This window comes from Austrofundulus limnaeus, unplaced genomic scaffold (assembly GCF_001266775.1).
Source record: "Austrofundulus limnaeus strain Quisiro unplaced genomic scaffold, Austrofundulus_limnaeus-1.0 Scaffold191, whole genome shotgun sequence".
NCBI lineage: Eukaryota > Metazoa > Chordata > Actinopteri > Cyprinodontiformes > Rivulidae > Austrofundulus > Austrofundulus limnaeus.
The window spans coordinates 605,485-620,477 of NW_013952593.1; the positions used below are offsets into that span (position 1 = coordinate 605,485).

General features: G+C 39.5%; 1 protein-coding gene across 1 annotated transcript in view; it reads right to left on the reverse strand.

The window, feature by feature from the left end:
* arap2 (ArfGAP with RhoGAP domain, ankyrin repeat and PH domain 2) overlaps positions 1-14,993 on the reverse strand; it is a gene marked incomplete at its 5' end in the record, with an annotated part of 96,083 nt that overhangs the window by 62,950 nt on the left and 18,140 nt on the right. Inside the window, 1 exon segment of the mRNA XM_014018386.1 lies at positions 2,757-2,901. Coding sequence (XP_013873840.1) covers positions 2,757-2,901 — 145 coding nt within the window.

Genomic DNA, 14,993 nt, shown 5'->3' on the forward strand with positions numbered 1-14,993 from the left:
GAACAGAAATGGGGACCAATAAATGATGGAATTTCTTTTATTTATTTATTTTATAAATTTTAGAAAGATACAAAAGGTCAAAACTGACTTCCAAAGAACCTTGTTGAAATAAGCAGCTGAGAAAAAAATACGTTCCACTCAAACCTCAACTTATCACAAGCCAACATCCTCCTTTTTGCATTGATTCCCGAGGAGTGGGTTTGTAATATTCATGTAACTTTAGCAGACGTACGCCGCTCAGTATTTCACCGTGTCCTCGGCCACGGTGAAATTACCCTAACGCGCCGTTTAATGGGAACGACTCCCACGGCCTCCTGTAGCGCGGTGATAGGCTGCCGGTAGGACTGTGTCATCTGCATACATTAATATTTATGAGCGGCAGACAGTCAAGAGGTGAGACGTTCCTGCTCTCTCTGTGCTCAGGCATGCTGGGGGAACGCTGGAAGTTGCAGGAGTGAGGCAGAGTTTAATCTAGTGAAACGCATGGCCATTAAGCGCCTTAGTGACAGAGAAATAATAGCCTTTTTTTAAAAAAAGGGGGGGTGACGCCGTGACCTGTAACTGGGATGTACGCTACAAGCTAAAATATGGTGACTGGATGCACTCATGGCTTGGTGTATGTGTCCAGTTCATTACGCAGGAGTCGCGTTGCCAGATGTGCTTCCTGCGGCTGCACAGAAAGYCTTTACAAACACACACTGCTCACTCTTAACAACATCTGCTGCTGTCATTAAAGAGTTAGCTTCTGCTTTAATCATAAGCCATTATTTGAGTCCTTGCTTTGGAAGTGAGGACTGCACGTCGTGGCGCACGCTCGRCGCCATCCGGTGGGAGTGGGAGAAGTGTAGAGCGAGGCATCTGTTTCCCCCTTTCTGCATTTCCATCACCTCCCGAAGAAATAAAGAGTTTGTCCTCAGAGCGACTCCTTGAACTCAATCATAACGTGACGGAGGAGTGGCGACAGTAAATTGAGCCCAGGATGTGGCATTTAAGGCTGCACAGTTCATCTGTATCAGCGGCAAAGTAAAAAGTGGAAATACGGCACACATAAAGCTCTGATGGTTCTGTTGAAGTGAATGATGATCAGTCTGAGATTATGCTAACAAGATGTACGACGAGGAGCAAAGCAATGCAGAGGGGTTGTGTTTACAAGCAGCTGGGTATTTACTGGATGTCAAAGCAGGATGATATTACCTGTGCAGTAAATTAGGATTAGGCTGATGAAAATAATAAATCATTAAACTTTTCTTGTATGTGTGGTTATGGTTAAGTAGGATTGAAGTATTTCAACTCTATGCTATTTGGAAATATGCTAGTACACTGAGTAATTTAATGTAAGAGAGAAAGTTCTTTTGAAGTTTTTATTTTTTTGAAGTGGGGTTCTATGGAAAGGTTATAAACAATACTACCTCACCTGTTGTAGGTATTGTAACTCTTTGAACAAACTCATTTTGGAGAAGAAGTTTAGTTGTATACAGACTGACAAACTCATGGAGTGTTGAGTGATACTAAAGGGCTCGACACACGGGAGGCGACGTCGCTCGCTCTCCATTCATTTCCTATGGAGCCTGTGCGGTGAGGCGACAATCGCTTGCCCTCCTCCAGCTAAGCAACCGGTGAAAATAGTGCATGTGAAATTTCACGCTCGTACACGTAGACGTGCACACGCGAGCTTGCGACGCGACATATGAAAGTTGAAAAATGTTCAACTTTTGTCGCTGTCGCTTAGCGTACAACCAATCAGCGAGGGTTTCATTGACTGACCAATGAGAGGAGAGTATGCTACACACTGCCGTTAGCTAACACTTTCACCAAGKGATTACTAAAAAGCTTTGTGGGAATTTATTGGCACCAGGGTGAAGTTTATGGTAAGTTTTTCCTCATAAAACTGTATCTTGATGTGTGTTTGTTTTTCAACATTAGCATCGCAAGATTTGTTTAGTTTACACGTCCGTAATGCACACCCCCTTCAGAGTCAAGAACCAATCAAATTTTGTGAAAACAAGCGACCWGAGAGCGCGATTCGCAACGCTGCGATCGCTTTCGCGTCTCGTGTGTCGGGTTTTACCCTGGCTGCGATGACAGCCGTTAATCGCTGTAGTTTGTCGCTGCCAGAGTGCCGAGCCCTTAAGGCCGAAGAGTCACGGTTTAGTTAAAAACCTTTTTTTAGCCTTTAAATTAGATCAAGTTTATATTTAGTATTTTGATTATGTTGTTTACCCTTAACCCCCAACTCAAAACCAGCCTTTAAACTCACAAGGACCGGGCTTTTGTCCCCATACGGAACAATGGGTCCTCACAAGGCAGTGTGTACTGGGAAAATGGTAAAAAATTATCTCTTCTTAGCTGCCTTGCACTAAATGCGAGTGTTTTTTTAGTGTATGATCATGTGTTTCTGTGTGAACATAGGATCAGAGCATTTTTTAACTCATCTTTCCTATTGTGTGTATTCCAAGCTTTTTAAAGGTAGCACAACCCCAACTGGTTGCTGCATGACCTGAACGCCTCTTACCCCATGTTTTTGTCATGTGTGTGTCTTCTTGAATGGATGTTCTTAAATGTAATTTCATTGTGCAAACGATGACAATAAAGGCTTTCATCATCATCCCCATCAGGTAACAAAAACACACACAAAACATGTAATCCAGTAATACAGATCAAATTGTAAGGGAGATCAGGGTTAGGCTGTAGAAAATAATGGAAGTCAATGCAAAGTCCCCATAAAGATAGTAGTACTAGACCATGTGTGTGCATACCCAGCTCCAGTTATTGTCTCACAGTTGCTGATCGCCAGGCTGACCACCTCCGTGACGTCCACTCTCCCGATGGCCGCGGCGCTTCGCTCGCTCTCGTAGTAACTCAAGAAGCCACCCTCCAATGTACACCAACGACGYGCCATGTCTAAAACAAACAATCACAGAATGTCAAATCTTACTATTTTAAGAAAGAGCAATTAACTGTCTCTGTTGTCTGAGTCACTTTCATATCACTTTTAAACCAACATGGAAATACGAAGTCTCCATTCACACATTGCTAGGTTGATTGGTTTACCCAGTTGAATTGCTATTTCATAATGGTTTGATTTTAAGGGCAACACTTAAGTCATTTTGGCAGCAATGCCATCTTAGCAAACTTGTTATTACAACTAGTGAGTAATCAGACTTTTTCTGGTGTTATTGAAAACCTTTGGAGACTGTCACGAATGGCAAGATTGTTCTTCTCTTGTAAACGAGCACCAGATGCTGCCAYGGGACCCTCCCCATCTTACAAAGGCAGCACAATCTTTGAGCATCAGACCCTCCAAGCTGCAGTCAGAACTGGAAGTGTTCAATTTCATTCAAAAATACTTTATTGATCCCAAAGTAAAATCACCGTTTGGAACAACCCATTCAAGAGAGAGAGAGAGAGAGAGAGAAAAAAAGGAAACTAATACATAGGAGAAGATGTGCCCCAGGTCCTGCAGCCATGAAGAGGCTCTACCCTTGCATTAAAAAAAACAATGAAAAACAAAATAGCAAACATGAAGATAGTGAACTTATCAGCTGCTGCTCTGCTGCGCACTCATCATCATCATCATCATCATCATCATCATCACCATTATCAGAGCGGAAGCCGACTTTACATTAGCAAGATGGATTTACGACTGAATGAATGTCCACGTCTTTTTTTTTTTATAATCTCTGTGGTTAACAATACATAAAAAACAAGTTTTTTCTCTGACAATTGGGTGTGAAAAACTACAGTTGTTAAAGCTTCACTCTGCGCGACGTGCAGCGAGAGGAGAGGAGAGGAGAGGAGAGGGAGGAGGAAATGATCCCGTGACACAACGTAAGTAACTTTTCTACAGCGGGAGGAGGGAATTTTGAGGATTTACTCTCTCTATACATGTTTTAAAACACTAGAATTTCTTCATTATATTTGGAACTCCTGCTAAGTTGTCTCTGCACTCGCAGCCCTGTTCACACAGGTGCGATAATGTAATGACAGGACGGTAGAGTATAAATTTCTACCGTAGGCCGACTTCATACCGTTTCTACCGTCTACCGCATATACCGCACAGCCCTACCTTCTGCATAGAGCAACATATACAGTAAGCCAGCTAAGGCAGTGAGTTTAGGGGTGTGTGTATCTGAAGCCATGGAGTGTTTTTTGTGTGTTTTCATCTGTGATTAAGACTGTGAACAAGTCCCCGAGTCAACCTTCAACGTCTTCACTGGAACCTCTCAATGGCAAATTTTAATCATCCAAATTTGGTGGTCATTTTCTCCTCACCGAGCGTAAAACTTCTCCAAGATCTGACTCAGCCCCGCCAGCGTCCTCGAGAAACACAGCTGGCCTCTTACCCTAGGCAAGGATTGCCTCCAGCTTGTGATTCTGCTCAAAAAGCATCCGAGTCTGAGAGTTGACAGCTTGGTATATTCCATCACAGGCCGGGCAGCCTCATCAAGGCCCAAATAGCTGCCGACACTTTCCAAATTTCACCATAGGCCAGGTATCCACCAAGTCCAATAAGCAGAAATCCTGCTTTTAATAATCCAATTATGTAAACATCTTTCAACATCCTCGACTGACAGTACAGACATGCACATTATCTTCCACTCACCCCAGGATTCCATAACATGCCCAACAGCATCAGGACAAGAGGACTCCCCTTTGCCCGATCTTCTCATGGAGAAAATTTGATCAATAATGTAGAGAGTAGGCTGACCAGATTCATAATTTCCAATTTGGAAGATATGGAAGACAGGCACCGAAAACAGCAAAGCAGGGTAAATAAGGGAAGGCTGAAGAGAGAGGGGAAATACGTCAACCTTTGCTGAGAGCAAAAAAATAAATAAAAAGTAAAAAAATCCCGCCACTTCCAGAAAACCAACTGTACAAAATCTCTCGTGACTGTTCAGGTACAGACAGTAAATCTTCATGCTTTATTGTAACTATGCCGACTATACAGTTAAAAATAAAACCAGATTTAAGAGAATAAACTATTATCTAAAAAAATTAACAAAAAAGGTTACTCCAGTATAGATCACTTTGGCAATCCTAAGCCCAGAGAAAAGAGTAGGGTTGGAATTGTAACGTTGTTACTCACTCTTTATCTAATTCATTGTTTTCCCTTTCTCCTACAGAATCCATGACAATTACACACATAGCCCATTATGTAAAAAAATATGATGTCATTTTTAGTGACTTTAAGGAGAACTAATACCTGTTTTCTTTGCCAAAGAGTTTGCAATACTGCACCTTGGCAACAAAAACGAACACTGAAAATTGGTGCTCTAAATCAGTGGTTCCCAAACTTTTTATCTTCTGAGCCACAAAATATTCATGGCAAAAACTTGTGACCCCAAATATCACTGGTCTGAGTACACAAACTCTGTTAATAATCCTAAAAACACAGGTTTTTGACTATCTAAACAGCTTGTACACAAATATAAATACTTATTTATACTTATTTTGTGTTTTTGTAATAATTTTATGGAAAATATTACATCAGCAATTATTTTATTACCCTTTAAATTGATTTCTGGAGATTTTACAAGGTGCTTCATGACCCTTAATTGGGTCCCAAGCCTAACTTTGGGAACCAAATTTGTGCAGTGGTTCCCAAACTTTTCAGCTTTTGACCCACAAAATAACAGTAGCAGAGACCTGAGCCCCCAACTGTTTTTGGATGATAAACATTTGTATCAGGTCAACTAAACATGGGCACAGTAACCATATTTTTTTATACTACATTCATCCATTTTAAATATACTAACCTCTCCTAACAACTATGACAAAAATGTAATTAATTTGGAAAATCTTTTCAGGACCCCACCTTGATGTTTTAGGACCCSACTCTGSGTCCCGACCCCAAATTTGGGAAACACTGCTCTAAATGGCACATCCCATTTTGCCAATCCACCTCTGAGGTTTTTGTGCTACCAATGTTGGGTAACGTAAGTAGCATCCAAAATTAAGTTTTAAAATATAATAGCCAACAAACAGATGAAGACCAAGAGAGCTGGTAGTGACTAACATTAATTTCCACAATTACCAATTCTGAAGTTTGGTAAAAGCTGCAGCTTATACGTTCTGTGTCCAAGTCAAAAAACGTAAATGTGTTTCAATCTGATGACTCACACAAAAAAGGATTACTCAATTTTCAATCAGTCATAATATACTCAGTCCATGAACAAATGCATAAACACACAAACAAGAACTAAAGCAGTTAAGAAACTCTGAGCAGATTTCAATCAGCAAACATCATCTCCACGGAGAAGCTGGAAAACACACAACGCTGTCTTTTATGACTGTCTGACTGTGTGATTTACATAGCCAATGAGCATGAAGTTCATGAAAACATACCTAATTTTGGATTTTCAAAGTCACAGTGCCATCTGCTTTTTTTTGTTCCGCAACAAAYGCACGCACACAAACAGCTTCCCACCCCACACCCCCTGTCGCTCGCGACTCCAAAGTTTCCACCGTATTCATCTCATGAATATGCTAATTGTGCATTCCTCTGCCAACTGTGTGTGATGTTTCTAAAGGAACAGATATAGTTCCAATAAAAAGGAAGTGTCGACAACTGGATGTAAAAAAAAATAAAAAAAGGAAAAGGATGTGATAAGCTTGGAAAAGGAGGATGTCAGTTTGGCTCTATTCACCCTTCTGCTGCCACTTTTTACAGCTTTTTCTGATTCTGTGTTCTGTTTATTTATTTATTAAGCTATTTGGACAATGAAACAGCTTTAAAGAGACAAAATAATTAATTTTTTTCCTTCCTTGGCATTTAAAATAATACTCCCCTCTGACCCCCACTTCGCTTCAAGAAAAAAGATAAATTCAGCCGTAGATTCATCGTCTTCGTTTACCCAGTGTGCATGAAGAGGTGTATGCGAGTGTGGGATAGAGAGAAGGAGACAGAGTGTGGTATTTAAAGCTATTACCACTCTGATCTGTCTGGCAGGATATAGTGTTGTCTTGGTAATGGAAAAGGATGGAAATACACTTCACTTTGGTTTTRAATGTATCCCTGAATCACTGCAGTTTTGCAGAAAATGTCATGTCCATCATTTTTCACACAACGGGAGATGGTGGCATTCTTGATTTATGCCACAATTCACTTTTTGTCTTCATTCACTTTTTTTTAAGATTTTGGATAGGGCAATTGGTAACAAGTTATTTTTAGAATCAGATGCTAAACATTCCTTTCAAAACCACAATAAATTTTCTGACACTTCCTGTTGGACTGTCTCATTCCATTCCACTAGGTTGTTTACTTTTATTTTGAAGGACTTTGTGTGAAACCGGAAGTAACATTGCAGAAACCAAAAGTGACTCTGTCGCCTATAAAAGAAACATAATATTTACAGTTAAATACAATGCTTAACATGAGTTGTTTGTTATTGCAATATTAAACATTTGTGTTACTGTAGATTATTTTTTGTGTCGTACACAATCGAGAAAATTAGTTTTTATTGCATGAGTGTTCTGGGGAGATTAGCGTTATGCTGGGTTTCTAGCTTAGCAGCTAATTAGCACAATGCTTACGCTTGTTTCGTGCACATTTGGGAATATTTTTGATATGGTATTGACTAATGTTTCAAAAGGAGTAAATTACAACTTTAGTTGTAATTTCTTTATAAAATTTACTTTGAAGGTCAAATGTATGTTAATTTGTTTGAATGTTAAAAATGACTCGATGTAATTTTATCTTTTATCTACCGTGTGTTTTCGCTGGGCAATAAACAACTACAGCTATCCTTGTGTCATTCTTAGCACTTCCTATTACATAAAGTTTGAAACTGTAATCACAATTTTAAGTGTTAACTGCCCTGACTCCTTTTTAATACTGCTTTGTTCAAACAGAATAAACAGCTGGGAAATGGTTCTCTTATCTTTGATGTCTCACATGATGATTCTGAATCAAACACACACACACAAAAGTTAAATACCTAAAAATATTGATTTGCTTTGGATGTAATTTGGTCCACATGAAGACCTGTGATGTGTTCGATTTGGTGGTAAGTCTAGAACAAGCGGTGGCATTCCGAATGAAGCCATAAGTGTCCGATAATCAGTAATTGGAATCTGGTAGAAGTCTGATTGTGAGTTTGCATCAAGCCGAGTGGTTTTATCATGCAATTACTCAGCATGTGGCACATACAGATGTTACAGTGGCTCAGTGTCGAAGGCATTGGATACACAAGGGCACTGACACGTGTCATGCAGGTTCTGGTCAAGCAGCACAGATCACACCAGGGAAGGGGTGTTGAATTGTAAGCCAAGTATTACAGAACCCCATGACACCTGGGCCTGCACTTCCAAACACTGCATGTTGTCCTGCACTGTGTCTTTGTCACTGGTATTAGCCGGACTACAGGTTCACTGCTGGAAAGGCAGCTGCCTTTAACACCAAAGACAGCTGTATTTGGAGTGGCAGGTCAGCAGATTAGTGTTTTGGGGGAACCTTACAGGACAGAAATACATCAGTGACATCCGGCGTCCACATGTTTACTCCTGAAACAGCACTCTGGTACAGGAAGTCAACAAGACAACACACATCCACACACACATGGCACATCTATAACAGGGATGAGCAACTTAAATGATTGAAGAGCCCACAACATTTACCCAAATGTAATAAAACTAGGGCTGTGGATTGGCAAGAATTTGGTAATGTGACACATACAGTTTCATGCACGACACAGGAGCCAGGATACAATATATTGCGATGTGCTGCTGGTCACCCTGACCTATAGTTTATCTCTAGAGCCAAGACCCTCAGTCTTCAATCTTAATTAGACTTGTGTAGGGTCAACTTGAACATAAACTCCAATTAAGCACCAATCTGCCAGATGTGGATCATGAGCCAACATGCAGCAGGACAGGATACAACTGTATGATTCCATTCAACTCACTGCTTGTTTCCAAGCTCAAAATAAAATCTAATACAGTTAGCATGACCTTTCAACAATTTCATTTCCACCACTCCATCTGGGTGCTTAATGGTTTTATTGTCAGTGGGTCTATTTAACTGGTGACATAAAACTAAAATCAAGACAGAAACCTGTAATATAACTCAGGATAAAGAACATTTGGGAAGAAAAAAATGAGTGCAGTCCAAATGTGAAATAGCTCAAAGAGTCTCAGAGTTGAATGTAACAATTACTGAACTACGATCAAATATGTTGAAAAAGTATTTCCATCCATAGCAGTAAATGCAATTTAACATCTTTAAAGCATTCCATCAGGAAACGGGACTTATCACAAATCTGCACATCAGTCAATCGCGAGCATCCTTTTCTCTTCTTTGTTTTGTGGGTTCAGTATTTCTTAGCGGGTGGGACACCGGTAGCTTCCACACAAGCACCAAAGCAATATGGGGAACAATGGTGCTTGATTTACAATCAAGCAGCTGCGTCCATTGCCAGCTATTTCCCCCAACACACAGCAACGGCCCGTGGCCCAGCCGTTCRCCACAGGAGTCCACAACCAGCCACAAGAGACGACACTCGCGGAAGCCAACCGTGGTACGTGCCTCCACCAAATAAAATGGGCCAATTAGCTCGTACGCCAAGAGAGCTCCCTGCAAAGTGTTTTCCAGAGGAAGGAAGGTCTCCTAAACCACAATGTGGGACCTCTTTGTCTGTATTTATGCCTTTTTTATCACCCAATTTATTCTAGCAATTTGCAAACTGCACAAAATGCTCCAAGTGTGTGAGATGAACAGGTCGATTAGATAAAGTCATCAGTGCATGAGTTGAACTATTTCATTGTTCACAAACTGAATGGATACAAGGAATAATACCAAATTCCTTGACAAAGTTTCAACTCTGAATAGGCAGCCAGCATGACTTTCAAACACCAGATTTGCCCAGTGTCTTCCTAAACTTTTTTATCAACATCGAACAGACATCCATTTCAGCATGCATCAAAATAGCAGGCTGTGCACTTTTTTTTTCAATTAAAAAAAGAAACTTCCCTCACACTCCCTTCTCCCACGTCCACCTCTTCCACCAATCATCTGCCTATCTTGCCATCAGACTAAAATATCTGCAATGAAGACATCTGGTGGACAGCTTGTCAGGGGGGCTGGAAATGGAAATCGGAAAACTGAAGGGATCTGAACGATCTGTCTGTGCCAGAATTAGAGCCCACTTCATTTCATGCGAGGGACGGAACAATACGGCAYGAAATATGGTTAAAAATTCATCCTCTATTATACATTTAACTTTAGCTGCAACACCTAAACAGACGAAAACTATTATTAATTTATAAACGCAAGCTTTGTGCACCACACATTCCCCCGTAAAATGCAAAACAAGTAGCAAACAAAAACATTTTGGTTAGTGTTGGATAAATAAGTTTGAATATAAACCATGGATGAGATTAAAGAAAATCTGATTCCAACTTTGCAAATGAAAAACAACTTAACTGTTCATAAGGGCTCAATAAAAACTAATTCGACTTCTGTCCAGAACCCCTCCTCCCTCCATCGTCTCTCTTTTTCCTCGCTCTCTTTATGTGGAAGTTGTGAGTTACTGCTGCCGGCAGGAGCAGGGAGCTGCTGATGAGGGAAAAGACTAAACTAATCAGAAATTATGGGTGCCATTTCCCTGCTGCCACTCACCATTTCAGACAGTATCTGCCAACTGTCTCTCTCTATTTTTTTCCTCTTTTTCCTCCCCGGACTCACACACTTCACAAAGACATGCAATAAAGGAACACACAAAGCAAGTACACACTTTTAAATATAATGTAGGCACAGGATAATTCACTCGTTTGCCTGTTTTAAGGGGGAGGACTTCATTTACGCGAGAATCAACTGTCTTCACTGGATATGGAGCCAAGTTCAACAGAACAGGGAGAGGAAAAACTGAGAGGCAAAGCTGTTTGCGTGATTTTAACCACAAATAAAACAACAAAAATCAATGTTTTTCTTCTCCTAATCCGTGTTACCAGCTGTATCTACACTGAACACATTGTGGCTAAATGCTTATCAGTTATGGGTTTTATTTCATACTGGTGCACATGTATAACAGCATCTCAGTCAAGGCCATTACTAAAATTTCATGTCAAATTATTGTGTCTATAAATAAACCCCATGCTGGTAGTAGCATAAAAGCCTGTTGGAGTTGTCCCCAGATGTAAAAATATAAAAGGCAATAGTTTAAGACACAGTGGTGAAGTACTTTTATTAAGCCCTGAGAACAACGTATGAAATATTGAGAACACAGGCACCATCTATAGACCATCAAACCATTAGCCTGGGAGCTAAACGCATCCTGTACTACATTCAAAATACCCCATCCCGCCGTGCTCACACAGTCCCGACTGTTTTCTTTTTTTCATTGAGGAAAGTTGGAACGCGTCGAGTTTTTAAACCCAGGCATTGTGAATTTTTTAACAGCTGCTGCTCYGTTAAAGTGCTATTAATGCACAAAAGCTAGGCTCTCCATAATACATGAAATAATAAAGTGGTTATAGACTGAAATATCACAGGAAGTTATCGGGGAAAGGGGGGGAAGGGGGGCCTTCGAATGGTGTGTCGAATGTATGAGGTACAAAATGCACAACAGTGAATAAAATGACTTAAAGAAAAGCAAAGGAAGTGGTTTGAGAGAAGAAACAAAACAAATCAACAGGAATAAGTTTTGTTTTCTATAGGACTTTCTCTTTGTGCAGTTGTACAAAAACATTAAAAAAAATCAGCATTTTAATTCATCTTTTTGCAAACAATGAGATTCTGTTGTCTTCAAGCCATGACCTTCAACGCACCCTTGAAAGGTTCACAAGTGAGTGTGAAGTAGCTGGAAAGAGAGCTGGTTGCTTTAAACCAGAGGTCATTGATCTCAAAAGGAAGAGGGTGGAATGGTTCATGTGTGAGTCTTTACTTATGGTGACGTAGTTTAGGTACATTGGTTTCTTGTTCACTAAAGATGCTACGATGGACAAGGAGATGGACCAACGGATCAAGGCCATGTCTGATAAGAATAAGTAATAAGGGCACTACTCCAGTCTGTTGTAGTAGAGAAGGAGCTGTGACGAAATGCCAAACTGTCAATTTACCGGTGCATTTCTGTTTCATCCCTAACCTAACGTCGTGAGGTGTAGATGGTGACCAAAGAAAACTCAAGATCAGCTTCCTCTGTAGGATAGCTTGGCTCAGCCTTAGAGGTCAGTTGAGAAGCTTCATCAACTGCTCCTCTACAGTGAGTCAGTTTAGACTGGATTACCTGTATTGTAGCAGTGGGGGATATCGGAGTTTTACTCCTGAACTTGTTGCCTCCAAGATTTGATCCTGGATAAGTGGTTGAAAATGAATGGATTGTTAAAAAGTGAAGACACCCTAGAGGTGATCCAAGGAATCCTTATGATAGTTTTGACATTTTGATGGCAGAATTACAGCAAAGCTTCAGCAAACACTAACGTTAGATCCATGTACTTTACGGCCGTTTGTTTTTTCATTTTAAAAAAAGATGTAAAATGGATGGTTATTCTATTTTCATTATAAACTCCAAAAATGGGGAAACTGTTTGTCTTTTTATTTTTCTCAAACTGAAGTTTAACACCACATTCTCAGACCATTTAAGGTGGAGTTAGTTAAATAACTTTTTAATAACATGCAGCTGCCTGTAAATAAATAAATAAATAAATAAATGCTAGCTAAACTATTTGGCGTCTCTTTAACTAACTGCAGACAATGTTATTTATTTAAAAAAATACTAGCTCCACCTTAAATGGTCTGATAATGAGATGACTAAATGTTTTACTTTTCTACTAGCGAACCAGGCAGCCACAAAAAATAAACATTAGCTAACTAGTTTTACACTTTTTCAACAGGTGTCAGCTGATAGTTTGTGTATCAWTGACGATTCAAACTTTTTCCTGGAGTTTCTGGTGCTTTTAACACATGAAGCCTTTCTCCAACAGGTCCACGGCGAGGAACTTGAAGCACGGGACAGCGTTGAATTGCCCCCACAACAGAGTTAAACTTATGGTTTGATAAAAATAAAACAACGAACCATTTTTGGAGTATAAAATGAAARWAGAATAACCATYTGTTTTTAGTTTTTCCATTATCTGTTTTTAAAAGTAAAAAACGAATGATCAAAAAGTACACAGACTCCGTTACATACAAGCATCTTTAGCATCTTTTTCATTTAAAGCCTGAGCAACACTTAACTGTTTGGATATATTTGGTTCAGCTTCATTACTCTGCCTCTTGTTTGCAAAAGTGGCTGATTTTGACATAAATGCTAAGTACCATACAAAACCAAGCACATCTGTTCTCAACTATCACTTGTAATGAAACAAAAGCCAATGCTACACTGTTAATAATAGATGAGTGCATTTTTATTAATGGCACATTTAATACTACTTTGTAAAATGACTAAAAGGGACTGCACAGTTTCAAACTGTTTTATTGACACATTGCAATGAATTAGAATCGACACAAAATGCATGCTAATGATATATTTGACCATTTGGTCTAAATACCCACAGCCAGTTTAAAATGATCATTGAGTATRAAACATTATTTATTGTAAATATTGTGTTATTGTGATGTTAAACTATCATACAACAGTGGAACAACCTACACTGGAATTGCTGCAAGAGCTCAAAACGAGTTCCTTACCAACTGCTCAAATGTCTGAACTGTTTTTAAGTGTGTAAATAGAAGAGATGAGAGAAGTTGTTGATGATCTAAAATATATAAGCCAAGGTTGCCATGGTGATGTTAAGTGCAGTGATATCTGACGGACTAAAAATCAACCAAGACTTTGTTTAAAACTGCTGCCTTTTTCTGAAATATAACCTAGTAGCACAATTTTGCAAGCACAAACGACACAAAGCATCCCTGCATCATCAGTGTGACGTGGGGCATTTTATTGCCTTTTCCACTCAAAACATTTAGAAAAAGCTGACATCATTTCGCCTCTGAAGGGATACAAATACAGCTTCCARTCCTGACAGGGTAAAGCAAATGCATTGGTTGTTTTAAACCACTATTATGAATTTTGAAAAGATAAAATAAAAATGAGGTTTGAAGCATAAACAAACTAAGATTTGTTATTTTCACAATAAAGTCACATGAGCAGGGGGTGGTGGTGGGTGGTATCATTTATCATGTAAGGTGACAGTTTAACTTTAAATCAAGGATTGTTCATACAACGCGTAAATGTTTTTGCATTTCCATCAGAGTAAAACAGTGGAACAGTTTGAGTGGGGAAATCAAGGAATGTCCAAAAAAGTTAATGGGGAGGTATAAAACTATAATTTTTAAATGATGGAATATTTATGTATCTCCCCATGTATACATGATTCTATATATCTATGTGAAGATGTAGGTGTACATATAATGATAGTATAGTATATATGCTGACCAAAAAAAAGACTAATGTCTAGAAAAAGTAATACATCAATGATACTTTAATTGTTATATCATTTATTTATGGCAGGGGTGCCCAAATATTTTCCCCAAGAGAGCTAAGATGAAAATGTATCCGGGGCTGCGGGCCAAATGCAGTAATATAATAATTGAAATACAAATACTTTTTTAAGTAAACTCCTTTATTCAAACACACAATTATACACAACTCTGCTCAGTTGGAGAAAGTCTGCCATACGTTCAAGTAGCAAAGGCTCATGGGACATTAACGTCCCTTGAGCTTTTGCTACTTAGATAAATTCAGCATCATGAGAGAAGATTATCTGTACTACAGCCCCTTATATAGTCATAGGGCCAATAGATGAAATGACTAAGTGGAAATACTGTGTTTCTACATAGGATGACAGGTTACAGCCTAGTAACAATGTCAACAGCTGGTGGGCCAAATCAAATGGCTTGGCGGGCCAAATTTGGCCCGCGGCCCCACTTTGGGCTCCTCTGATTTATGGAGACTGCAGATCTCTTTTTCAAAGGTGGTCTGCGCCTGAAGGCAACCTATTGTACATGTTGTTGGGGATGGGGGAAAGTGGAGTACCTGGAGAAAAAAACCCAC